Source organism: Trachemys scripta, chromosome 7, assembly GCF_013100865.1.
Source record: "Trachemys scripta elegans isolate TJP31775 chromosome 7, CAS_Tse_1.0, whole genome shotgun sequence".
Taxonomy (NCBI): Eukaryota; Metazoa; Chordata; order Testudines; family Emydidae; genus Trachemys; species Trachemys scripta.
This window is the reverse complement of record NC_048304.1, coordinates 114,527,794-114,541,590: the sequence shown is the minus strand read 5'-3', so window position 1 is coordinate 114,541,590 and position 13,797 is coordinate 114,527,794. Positions and strand designations below refer to the sequence as shown.

The 13,797-nt window shown below is 43.3% G+C and overlaps 1 protein-coding gene across 2 annotated transcripts in view; it reads right to left on the bottom strand.

The window, feature by feature from the left end:
- Window positions 1-6,676, bottom strand: part of ABLIM1 (actin binding LIM protein 1) — a 325,251-nt gene extending 318,575 nt beyond the window's left edge. The window contains exon 1 of one of the 2 annotated variants that reach the window (XM_034776055.1): window positions 6,435-6,676. In XM_034776055.1, the coding sequence (XP_034631946.1) occupies window positions 6,435-6,447 (13 nt within the window). In that variant the 5' untranslated portion in view covers window positions 6,448-6,676. Of the gene's footprint in view, window positions 1-596; window positions 618-6,434 lie in introns of those variants that run through there. The other variant, XM_034776057.1, reaches the window with a different exon arrangement.
- Window positions 6,677-13,797: the final 7,121 nt, after the last annotated feature.

The following is a 13,797-nucleotide window of genomic DNA, read 5'->3' as shown; positions in this document are numbered from 1 at the left end:
TTCATACCTTCCATCATTCTTGAATTGTATACTTTTCCCATAACCACACACAGCGTTTCCCAGCCTCAGGATTCGATGTAAATGACAGTCAATCAATGGTTAAGCCATGCATTACTTCAAGAGCAATGTCTATCAGAGATGGCTGTGATTAGGCTGGAGAGAAAACGGACAGAAAGACACTGCAGTCGAGATTAGAAAAGGGGGTGGAAGACCACATTACACCTGATGGACGGCTGATTCAGTACTAGGCATGTGCAATACTGTTGAGACAATGACAAACGCAGAAGAAAAGAGTCTGTGGAAAGCCCAGCAACTAGGTTTGTGCGGGTCAGCATGTACATCAATCAAAGTGATGTCAGCAGAAGCCCTATGTATATACACCTCTACCCCGATATAACCCTGTCCTCGGGAGCCAAAAAATCTTACCGCGTTATAGGTGAAACCGCGTTATATTGAACTTGCCTTGATCTGCAAGAGCGCGCAGCCCCCTCCCCCGAAGCGCTGCTTTACCGCGTTATATCCAAATTCGTGTTATATCGGGTCGCGTTATATCGGGGCAGAGGTGTATATGCACATATACAAGTACATATACACACTTGTTTGCAGCTGATAGAGCTGGTCTTAAAGCTTGAGAAAATGAGAATAAAAATTCGTTTTTATCGTAAATAGGAGCCAGCACTTTCATGTTTCCATTTCTCACCAAAAGATCTTCAGTGTTTACTTCAGCAGAAATCCACATGTACTGGAAAGAAGAAGCAAGTGATGTGCAGCATGCATATATGGAATAATAAATGATACTTGAGAGAAACAACAGAGTAAGTTATGCCTTACTTCATCTCATTCCCCTAACAGGGAAATTCAATTATTAGTTTATAAGAGTGTAGTCTAGTGGTCTCAGCACAGGCCCAGCAGCTAGGAATTCCCAGGTTCTAACCCTGGCTCTGAGACCCAAGGAAAAAATAATTCCAGGGGAAAGTGCTCTATTGGCATGTCATTAAATCAAATATGTAAATACATTTTATATTACATTGCTTGTTATTTCAAACTGAGCAATTCCATTACTTCACTCATGGATTATGGAGTACTAGGCTAACCAGCATAATTGTGTTCTGTGTAACACCCATTCCCATGACATAGTACAACCAGTTGAAAATGCTTCTATATCACTTATCAGGTTCTATCAACATTTAGGCCTGGTCCCCACTAACCCCCCACTTCGGACTAAGGTACGCAAATTCAGCCACGTTAATAACGTAGCTGAATTCGAAGTACCTTAGTCCGAACTTACCGCGGGTCCAGACGCGGCAGGCAGGCTCCCCCGTCGATGCCGCGTACTCCTCTCGCTGAGCTGGAGTACCGGTGTCGACGGCAAGCACTTCCAGGATCGATCTAGACAAGACGCGATAAATCGATCCCAGAAGATCGATCGATTACATCCGGACCAGGAAGTAAGTATAGACGTACCCTTAGTTACTTTTGTTGTGATGCTACACTCGTGAAGGAGACAGAGCTAACGATCAAGTGTGGTTTTAGTGTATTCCTCTTTTTGAACAAGCTACCTTTGGGGCTGAAAATGGCTCATGCTGACCCTCTTGGAATCTTTTTTGAAAGGTTGGTAAAATATCTGCATTATTTGGCCATGGGAAAGCAAACAGATAGAACTGCACAGCTGTCACACCTTTTTCCTCTAGCCTAACTAAATCCACCACTAAAAATCCCAATCTATTTGTAAAACTTAAACTTTCCCTGGATTCAGACCTCCAGGAGAAGAAGTGTTTTTGACATGTTTCAAGCAATGTGAGATAATATGCACAAGTAGGGCATAAGATAATACTGTGCAGTAATATAACATCTTTCATCCAATGATGTTAAAGTTCTTTGCAAACAATTAACCCCCGCCTTGCACTTGCGAGATAGGAAAAGAATATACAGGGATAACTTCACAACTGAAAGGCAATCACGTATGGGGCCAAACACAGCAGCTGTTGAACAGTGCACAGCAACACTACATAAGAATTTAGGATAAGAAGTTAATATCTTTGCAAACTGACAGCCTGATTCAATACTCATTGAAATCAGTGGGAGTCCTTCCATTGACTCCAATGGGCTTTGGAACAGGTCCTCAAACTGCAGGGGTAATTTTAGGTAGCTAGAAATGTGCAGGGGAATTTTCAAAGGGCCTCCTTTGCATGCTCTGCAGAGGATTTGTGGAAGGGACAGGAGTAGGTGAGGGTGATGGGGGATATGTCAGAAAGGAGGAGAGGAGCAAGGGGAAGCTCATTTACATAGCCCCAGAATCTTCTATGATCTTCCTCAAGAATGAGCTGCTGGGCAAATGCTCACAAACCCTCTCTGCCAACGTAACACAGGGACTGAGGACTCAGGCTGCAAATCAGGTCACTGCTGTGGAAGATGACAAGATGCAGGAGTCATGGATTAATGCTGGGTATCCAGCCACAGCAGCCATGAACTCCCACTTTGCGTCACATACAGCTACACTGTTCATGGAATGACTATATTTTCTACCTCTATGGGCTCAATAGGGTGACCAGACAGCAAGTGTGAAAAATTGGGATGGGGGTTGGGGGTAATAGGAGCCTATATAAGAAAAAGACCCAAAAATTGGGACTGTCCCTATAAAATGGGGCCATCTGGTCACCCTAGGGCTCGATCCTATCCACTTCCTCCATCTTGGCTCTTCTAAAAACCTACAGTGAATCCTGTCTTGCTTGTGTGTTGGAGAGAGGGAGGGAGGGGGGAGTTTACTCTCTGTATTGTCTGTTATCAGAATACACAAAACCGCAGAACTACCAATGAGAGGCTGATGCGTGATCACTTTCATCAGTACCTCTGACAATACCAACTTTTGAGCACCTTTAGTGGCCTGATCCAATGGCCACTGAAGTCAATGGAAGGGCTGCCATTGACGCCAATGGGTATTGCATCAGGACCCTGGATGGCCCCATGGCTCTTCTGAAAATACTATTTAGATACCCATAGCACACCTGCAAATCCCACTCCATCATTCCAGCTATTCCAGCTACCGAGCTCTCAGTCAATGTTGGCACAACTGAACAGTAGATCAGAAAATCCCCAAAGTGTTCAGCTCCCACTTGGGCCCCTCAGTGGCTTCCCAAATGGCTATTTGTGCCTGCCCCAGTTTTTGAAAATTTTGCCCCTAGTTACTGTTGCGATAACTGGGTCTACAAATTTACACTCATTGTGAGCTCAATTGTAAATCATACCTGAAAGTTCACAGGATGTCACAATAACCTATCACAAACGCTGATGGGAAAAAGGAATAAAAGGGAGACAAAAAGACTGAATTGGTGCAAACCAAAAAGGATTCTAGGACTGTGGTAAGATCATGCTGAGTAAACAAGCAAAGTGTGGAACCAGAAATCAGTAAAATAAATGTTGGTATGTTGGAAACTAGCTCTAACTGGTGGGCAAAATGATGAGGGAATGGGCTCTTCCAACCACAATTCCCTTTGTGAAAGGAAGAGACTTTGAGGAGAAAAAATGGCTATTGAGGCAAGCTGCACCCACTGTCCCCTGGGACCTCACACCTTCGACATGCTGATCCTGAGAGATGTCCCGACAAGACAAGGTCCAGAGAGAGGGACCCAGATGACACTGCCACCTTTGTTGGCTCCAGCTGAATCCCAAACACTACCTGGGATGAAACAGGATCAGACTTTAACAACAACAGCTCCCGCCCATCTCTACTAACGGCTTCTCTTTTCCAAAAAGAGGACACTTAATATTACCATCTTTGATACCATCAAAGAGACTATCAGACAAGGTGGGGTTTCCTTCTAAAAACGCTCTCCAGTGCAAGGGAAAGGAAACAAGGGATACTGATAAAATTAAAGCCTTATTTTACATTTCAAGTGCTTTACCTGTTTTTCCTTCTTTTCTGTATCTTTAATAAAAGATTAGAGTGATTTTTAACAGTGTGTTTGCCAGGGTACTAAACAGGCTTGAGGTCTTTGTATACCAAACCTCAAACCTTGTTTAAAGTTGGACAGTGACTGGGTCTTGTTAACACCTTTGGTCCATGTAGTCTATCTAAATTAATACTGCTGTAGGATCTTTAATGACCTCATGTGGTCACCACCACAGTTCAGGTTCTCCTCTGAAAGCCAGCACCACCGGCATTGCACTGCCTCCTTATATCATGCTGCGTATCAGAGGGTCCACTCACCATAGGTGGCACCTCCTCCTTGCTGCTCTGGGGAATCAGCTCTTTCCAGGTCTGAGGTCCACTTCAGCTACTTGCTGCATGCTCTGTTCCCACTCTCTCTCTCTCAACTCAGTGTGCTCCCTCTTTATGGAGCTGGCCCCCCAGCCAACTCACTAGGCGTATCTCCCCCTTCCGGGGTGTCAAAGTCTTTCCTTACCAGCAGTCTTAGGCAGCATCAAGGCTGCTGTAGTGTCCACATATGTTATGCCTCTTTCCACGGAGTACGTAGGATGGCAGAGGGGGAAATGACCAGTGGATCTACTCAGTTGTAATCCATCTCCCCCAACCCTCCACATGCTAGTGCTCATAGAGCCACCACAGAGCTGGTGTTGCAAACTTCCTGCATGCAATCCTCAAATCCTACTGCCCCTCCCACTTTCATCCTTGTTTTCAGGACTTTGAGACCAGGATTTTCCCCAATGAGAATTTTTTTTTCAAACTCCCAACATAACTTCACCACAAAAACTGGATTCCATTAGAATTAGAGGCCATTAAAAACGGGCACTTCAAGGGACTACATGTTTTCATACTTCCTGAACTAAGGGCTTCACCATACATCGTGATTATTTTTAGCCGGTACATTTATATCAAAGATGGCATGGTGCTTTACAGACATATGAGAGACATGGTCCCTGCCACAAAGAGTTTACAACCTCTGGCCCCGATCCTGTAAGCTGTTTCATGTGGGTCCTTACAACTGCACGTAGATCCATTAAAGTGAATAGCACTCCCAAGCTGGCACAGGACCTCATCCATGCAAAGTAGCTTGCAGGTTAGAGGCCCCAGTGTACATAATACCAGGAAAGACAACAACAAAAACAAAGATCTAGGAGAAAGCTGAGGACAAGCACATGAGATGCATCACAATAATCATGAAGTTGCTTGGTTTGTTAACCACATCTTCATAGTTTCACAATTTTTTTTTAATGTAAAGCACTATTGGGGTGCATTTTTAAACTAACATTTTACTTATCTATTATTAAAATTTTCTTTTTTTCCTCAGGCAAAAGAGAAGATCGTTAATATCTTTTGTTTGTTGTGATGTGATTCAGATCTTTAACTTTCCGCTTTCCTTCCCCCCACTCTTCAATGGGCACTAATTTTAACCAAACAAAATCAAGGCACCAAACTCTAGATAGCCACGCCTGCATCAATTCTCAAATCAGAAGCAGCAATGTTTGAGATGAGACAGATTCTGCATTTAATCAGGGCTGAGTTGCTCATGGCAAAAGAAATGTGGAGTCAGACTTTACACACGGATGAGGAAGAGCCTCAAATTTAAGCCTCCTGCCATTAGAAATCATGCAAATTTGGTCTAAAACTTTAAAATGCTCCTGTTAGGGCAGGTGCACATTTCTAGAAAAAGTGTTAACATGCTGTTATTGTCATTAAAAATTGCATAAAGCAACCCATGTTCAGTATCACTGGTCAGTAGTCAGGTAATGGCTGAGCTGTTAATATATCATTAATAATAGTAACCACTGAGTTCTGATTGACTATAAAACCACACTCAGCATCCCCTTCCTTTTCTCCCTGTAAATATATTCATGTCATCTTCAAAAAGGAAACATTTAGAAATTGCTCCTCCCTGCACACTTTCCTTCTAGTCCCATTATTTTATGCTTCTAGCTTTTACATTATTTTAAAAATCAATACAAATCAGGGCTAACAAGGTCTCACTAATCTGGTCCTACAGGTGTATATCTCTGTCTATTTTTAAAGGACGCGCTGCACCTTTAAATCTTGCTGCATCGAGCTCTGGAATATGTCCATCACTGAGCTGCAAAATGGTACCAAGCAGGGAGAAGAGAAAAAACAATTCCCCTCACCTCACCTTTTAACTGTCTTCAACAGCCCGCGATGAGGACCCCCCTCCCGCCCCACACTGGCTGAACGAGGTGCGCCGGGCACTCGTGTACCGCAGCAGAGCAAAGAAACGCCAACCACCAAGGTCAAGCAAAGCCTATTCAACCAGCAGCATCTCAGAGAGCAAATCCGCAGCAAAGTTTCTGGCCAGGGAGCTGCTGCACCGTGCACTGCAATGGGCTCGGGGTTGCATTTCCCCGGGGCGGCCGAAGAAAAGGCCAACACCCGCTCCGCACCGCAAACTCAGCTCCGTTCCAGAGGCAGGTTGCTCTCGCCCCGAGCCCCGGCTGGGAGGGCGACATGCAGCCCGGCGGAGACTCACCTCTCGCAGACATGGCTCGGGCAGTGGGGGCCGGCGGAGGAAGGCAACGAGTCTCGGTGGTTAAGGGAGGGGTGGGGGAGACGGGAGAGGAGCAGCTGCCGTGGTCCTGCGGGACAGCCACCCATGTGCCGGGGATGGAGATGAGCCGGGTGGTACCTGTCTGCCGCGTGTCCCGGAGCAGCAGAGCGGAGCAGGGCGCTCCATGGACAATAACACCCGCAGCCGCAGCCAATGCAGACAGTGAGCGGCCAGGGCTGGGCGGGTCTTGGCTGCCTCCCTCCCTCCTTCCCTTCCCCCCCACTCAGTGCAGCAGGCTGGGCCGCGACACCCGGCAGCAGATCAGTACATCCACCCTCCAAGGGATCTCCGGGAAGCCGCTCCCCGCAATGCACCTGCTGCCTGGGCCAAGCGCAGAGCTGGGGGAGGCAGTGAGGGGCTCTGATTGCAGAACAGAGCACGCGTGTGTGCGCTCTGGGGGTGCAAGAGAAGGGAGGGGGATCTGTGTGTGTGTGCCCCTGCAGCAGAAGGGATCTGCACTAGTGTGTGTAGTGCGGGGAAGAGAAGGGCACTGCACGTGTCTGTGTGCCCAGGCAGTAAAGGGATCTGTATGTGCGAGTGTGTGTGTGTGTGTGTGTCTGTGTGCAAGAGACAAGATCTGTGTCTGTTTGTGCTCGTGCAGCAGAAGGAATCTGCATACGTGTGTGTGCACACAACTGTGCAGCAGAAGCATGTATCTGTAACAAGGGATTTCTGTGTGTGCAGGCAGTAGAAGGGATCAGGGCATATGCCAGAAGTCACAGCAGCAGAGGGTGCACACACCACAATGGGCATGTGCAACATAAACATAGCTCAATATAAATCCCCTGCAGGTGAGCATGGAAAAAACAAACAAAACAAAAAAACAGGATATATTAGAAAGCTCCCAAACAGTCTAAAATGTTAACAGAGAGACCTGGAAATTAAGCACACCCTACATTATACATATCGAGGTCTCATAATAAACATCTCAGAGAGCTTCCAATTGACTATAAAAGAAGCCGCACTGTGGGCGTTCTATGCCATAAAGAAACCACTGGACAGATGTAACCCTTCAGTAAAACTACCGAACAATATAATTCAGCTCATTCTTCTATATGGGAGTGAAGGCCGGGGCAAAGCCTCAACAGTGGAGTGGGCCTACTGAAAAACCCCATAGTAACTATACAGCTGCATGTATACTACACGAACACAGGAAATATAGCAACATTGGCTGCAACACAGAACTGGGTCAATTCCCCTCCCAAATTGACATACATAAAGAACACTGGACTTCCGGTGTCATCTCAACCAAAGCAGCAAACTCTCCTTCCACTGCAGAGCACGAGAGTATCACAAGTTAAATCCAACAGAAAAAAAAATGTAATATTATATATCATCACTACTAACCTCAACAATTCTAACCTGCCATCCAGTGAAGCCACCTAGCCCCTCCCCAAACCAAAAAAGGCTCAGGCTCGGCACCCAAATCACCAACATATCAGCCTGTGGCAAGAACAAATCGAAAACAACAATCTAGATGGTACAGATCCCTGCACAGAATTATCACACTTGTAAGCTACTAGCCCCTGGGCAGTGAAATGAAAACAGTTCAGGCAGACTCTTACCATATACACAATGAGTGACAATAAACTAGAGATGGAAATCAGGAGACACAAGGGACAATCCAAATGCAGCAAGGAGCCAACATGCGACCAACGTGATAGGAGAGATTGAGAGAGACACACATTCTGCTCCAATATCCAAATTACAAGAGAAGGTGAGAAAGATGCATCCTCAAATTACCAAGGATCATAAAGCAATGAGGAAAATCTCAGTGAAATCTGGGAGAAAGGAGAGAGATGGCAGAGACTACATCATGGTATGTAGCAACCTTCTGGATCAGGAATGGACACAGAGATCAAACCCCAAACATGGTGTGAAGTCCCATTCTTCTTAGGCAGATCTTACCTGCCCACACAACTAAGAGTACTCTCTCTTTTACTCTTTAGCAATACGTTTATCCTAGTAGTTTGTCATGTTGAAGGGATGTGCATATGTGTATGCATGGTCCTCAGAAAGGATATGTGCATGTGTACATGTGCACATCAAAAAGCATGTTATGTGTGTGCACAACAGAAGCAGTGTGTGTGCCTGTATAGTACTGCAACAGCTGATGTGTGCATGCTGACATTTGTGCAACAGTGGCTTTTAGAAATGTCTAACTCCATCCTCCATCCATCACCCCCAATGTGTTGTACAATTCAGTTCAGTTGTATTCATGGTGTCATCCTGTTTTCTGCAACTGCAAATGCCACCGAATCCTGTAGCAAGAGTGGAATAAATAGTCGGTTTGCATTCCTCCATCCCCATCCCTAAGGCACCAGCCCTGGATGCTGATCTATTGCTACATTAAAGCACAGTGGTGTGTGATCATGCATTAACATCTACTTCAAAACCAGTTCCCCATCCCCCCTTGTGTGTGCAATCATTAAACATTCCCATTTGAAAGCAACTCAACTTTCCCTTCTTGCACTGCGACAAGATTTTCCTAAACCAGTGTGATGTGATGACATAATTTTGCATTTTTAATATTCAAGGCATTGCCTGTGCACTTCCCTGGATGGGTTTCTAACCAATGTTATCACGGGTTCCCCCATGTGATGCTAAAAAGATAGCATTAGCGAAGAGTCTCAGCAAAAGGCAGACCTTAGTTTTTTCATGTAGAATTTCCTGTCCTTCTGCTGCCTTTGTAATTGACGGGTCGGGGGGGAGGGTACAGAGGGGAGAAGCGTTTGTAACTTAAAAGATTTGTTAGAATGGCACATACACAGTTAATTCCACATTAATTTTATGTGAACTTTCTATCTAAGGTAGCCAGGTGCAACACAGAGACTGACAGAAAAACGTTTTAGAATTCTGTGCAAACACATTGTACCAGCTCAGATTATTTATACATATATATATATATTTATGAACTGATGGTGAAGGGGGTGAAGTACTTATAACTGTTGTTTCTTGAGAATAATGCTGGGTATGTGGTATAACAGGAAAAGGACATACCATTGTTGATCCATGGTAAATTCTGTATTGTGTGGACTTGTATTTGAAGCTGGTCAGTGTGTTATTAATGTGCACATATATCATTTTTATTTCTTTTTCATCATGTTACATAGTGTTAAAATAGTGTTTTGTTTATATTTTGAGATTGGAAATGAAAGAATAGTACTTATTTTGAGGTAAAGTTGCTGTTTATATTTAATAAAAAATTAAATTAAATTTAGGGAGATATCGTATCTCCTAGAACTGGAAGGGACCTTGAAAGGTCATTGAGTCCAGCCCCCTGCCTTCACTAGCAGGACCAAGTACTGATTTTGCCCCAGATATCTAAGTGGCCCCCTCAAGGATTGAACTCACAACCCTGGGTTTAACAGGCCAATGGTCAAACCACTGAGTTTATTCATTAAAGCCACGAATGGGAGAAAAATAAAATCATAATGGTGACTGGTGATTCAATGGGTTATAAAGGCAAAAAGGATGACCCAGTAAACAATGGCATATTTTAAAGGGGAAAAATTCCATCTCTTTTTGTTTGCTGCCATCTGGCAATTATGTAACCATGATAAAACTCTTTAATATGTGTGAGACACATGAGACCCAGGACATTTTTAAACTACACAATCTTTGTGAGTGGGAATGTTAGCTGAATTATACTGTGCTAAGCAGATATTAAGTCTCACTATGACACAAATGCTAATTCTTACATAAAATCTAGAAAGATCAGAGTTGCCAAGTGTTAAAAAAAAAAACACTCTAGGTTCCATCCTGCATTTCTTGTGCACCAAAATCTCTTTAGTGTCAATAGGAATTTTGGGTGCACACGGAATGCAGGATTGGGTCCTCAGCAGAAGGCCTGGAAAGATGGTAGTTAACAGACAAACCAGCTACTTGAAGCCGTCTTTTTGAATTGTTGCCTAAGAATTGGAAGAAAAATAAACCATGGCTACCTCACAATTTTCCACTCCCTACCTGGGGACCCCTTAAGAGGTTCTAATCCAAAACTCATCAAGGTCAATGGGTTGGGGATCAAGCTCTATGTAATTTGCCTAAGGTCACACAGGAAGTTTGTGCCAAGAATAAGACTCAAGAATCTTGATTCCTAGTCATTTTTTCTTCTAGAATAAAGGAAATACGAAATTAACACTGAAGATTGCTAATGGTGATTTTAAAATAGTAGCTTTTAAGTATGCCTGATACTAGAGGATTTACACCATCTTCTGCACTAAATATACTTTGTATTTGCTCCAACAGTGAAAGCATTTGCCGTGTTATGGCCATATAGCATTTAGTTGATTAAACAGTCACAGTTGGTTAAATGTGCTAACAAGGTCGTACTATCAACATAAAATGTAACAGATGTTTCCTAGCACCGATTTCATACTATAAAGATGGCAGAATATAATGGATAGGCCAACCCCTGATCAAAACCCCTGATCAAAACACTGCTGAACTTTGGAAAGGTTTGGGATCTGAATCTAAATTTTACATCTGGCCAGTCTATATGTGGGACCAAACCAAAACCAGATCTTAGCACATCCTGACTTGGAAATAGTTTTATCCATGTATGAACTACACAGTTTGGGCCAATCTCTATTTAAGATTAGTGTTGCTTAAACCTAGACAGAGGGAGTGAGCATTTTCATTAGCTCTAACCTCCTACTATAAGAGGTACAGGGGCTTCTTCCCATACTGCTGGGGTTTAGCTCTTCCTGGTGTTGCCCTAATTCCTCACATGCTCGTTTTTCATCTTTTCTTTATACTTTCCAACATGAAGCCTCCATGGCTGGGCCACTCATCTTCTGGCTGAAGAGGACAGCACTCCTTTCAGAGCACATCAAGCTCACTTCTTAATCAGCTGGATGGGCTGCACTTTGGATCGGAGAGACACAAAGTACTGCCTCTCCTTCTGGGACTGAATGTTGTGTCTCTGTTGCCAAACTAAAAGAAGAAAACAAACCTAGGTCTCCTACATAGTAATGCCCAGTTTTACAGCTAAGCCACATGTCTGCACCTAGATACACGGTCAGAAATAGGATCCTTGATATTGTGGTAATGGAAATTTCACAAGTGCCCAAGGTGGAGAGAGCGGGCGGAGGGGTTGGAAATGCACAATCACTGACATACTCATCAACAATATATCACCCAACGTCAGATAAATCAGTGAATCTGTAAGTCTTAGAGAAAGAACAAGGGCCACCATATTATCCAGGTCAACACCTTTGTATGATATACACTCAGCAAAGCCACTTTTATGATCTTTTTATTAACAGAGGTTTAAATGAGTCACAAAGGGATCCCAAACTGCTTTAGAAACAATGGATGTCACACTGTTTTCTTCTACAGAAATCCATTTACATTTATTCTGGATATTTCTCTTACATTTTCTTTCTCCTTTCATGCTGTCAAAATCTACGAGGACATGGATATGCTACATAATTAAGGTGTCAGACCCAGCTACATTTTCCATGTAATCTCACCCCCTTTAAAAGATGGCCAATGTGTGGCAACAAGATTTATCCAAGAGGATATTTTCCTTTGCCTAGCACCAATCCTGAGCTCACACAGATTCTACGCTAATTCCCCACAATGCCTTCTGTTATTTATTCTGGAAAGTCACAGTACAGAAATACAGATGCCAATGGATTACTGAATTCTCTTGTTTACAGAGCTGCTAAAATAAAATGCTTGGTCATGCTGCCCTCTGCAGGATATGTTCTCACACATAACGGTTAGTTGCTCTTTTGGCAAACTATGCTGGTTGCTTTACACACTAATGCACTATTTCCAAACACAGAATTTATCTGTGTTCTATTTAGATTGTACATCAGATGGTGCCAACAAAATGTATTTTTTAGTCTGATAAATGAGTTTTTGGTTTCATAGTTATTGGTGTTGAGGAACAAGAAAAAAGGCTACCTTGATTTCTATAAAGGAAGCCAAAATATGAAGTTTTGAAGTAGGAATGAATATTCTGGCTCTGCGGGAGCCCAAATAAACTCGAATATCATGGTATTTATAGTTTATCATGGGCTATGTTTTACCTTACTGAGCCATTTATGGGACCAAATAAACACAACATCTGGTCTTCTGATGATGTTTCTACCATTTGGGATGAGTTGAGAGTCACAGAATCATAGAACCATAGGGTTAGAAGGGAACAGAAAGGTCATCTAGTGAGTCTAACCCCCTGCCAAGATACAGGATCTGTTGTGGCTGAACCATCCAAGACAGATGGCTATCCAGCCTCCCTTTGAAAACCTCCAATGAACGACATTCCACAACCTCCCTAGGCAGTCTGTTCTATTGTCCTCCTGTTCTTACCATTAGGAAGTTTTTCCTGAGATTGAATCTAAATCTGCTATGCTGTAGTTTGAACCCATTGCCTTTTGTCCTGCCCTTTTCTCCATCTTGTTCATGAAGGGATCACTGTGATCATCTAGCCTGACCTCCTGTATAACACAGGACAAACAGCTTCTTTGAATTAATTCCTGTTTGAATTAGAGCATATAAAAACATCCAATCCTGATTTAAAAATTGATAGTGACAAAAAATCCATCATAACCTTTGGTAAATTGATCCAATTGTTATTTACCCTCAAGGTTAAAATTGTGCTCCTTATTTCTAGTCTGAATTTATCTAGCTTCTATTTCCAGCCATTGGATCTTGTTATAATTATACCTATGTCTGCTGTTGTGCCCCTAATTCACCTGGCTTAGGGCCTGATCCAACATATATAGGAATTGAATTGGGCCCTTAAGGATCAGCTTGTGCATACAGGACTAGAGACTCAGGAACCAACGCACAGGACCACATGTTGTGTGTCTGCTCTGGAAACACACAGTTTGCTGTGAGACCATATGTCTCAGCTCCACAGAATCACCAATAGAGATCCCCCACACTAAGCATGATGCAATCTTTTGGAGATGAAGGGAATTGGAAGAGGGAATACTAAAAAGAAAAAGAGCAAAAATTAATAAAATAGAAGTGAAAAAAGGAGAAAAAACAGGACTAAGTAGGTATTTACACCCCCACCACAGCAGTATCTGAGCCCTTCCCATGAAATTAAAAATATGAAGAACACTAAGACTCCTCTAGCTTCACCACCTGTAGGTAAAATAGCTTGATGGTGAGATCCCTGGTCATTCTTACTTCCTGTGGAAGCGAGTTCTTTAGTTTAGTTCCAGTTCCTGTGAAAGGTCTGTCTCTCAAACTCCCCCTACATTATCAAGAGTTTAATTTTTCCAGAGGTACAAAGCTCTTGCGGGATATCACGGTCACAGAGGTGAGA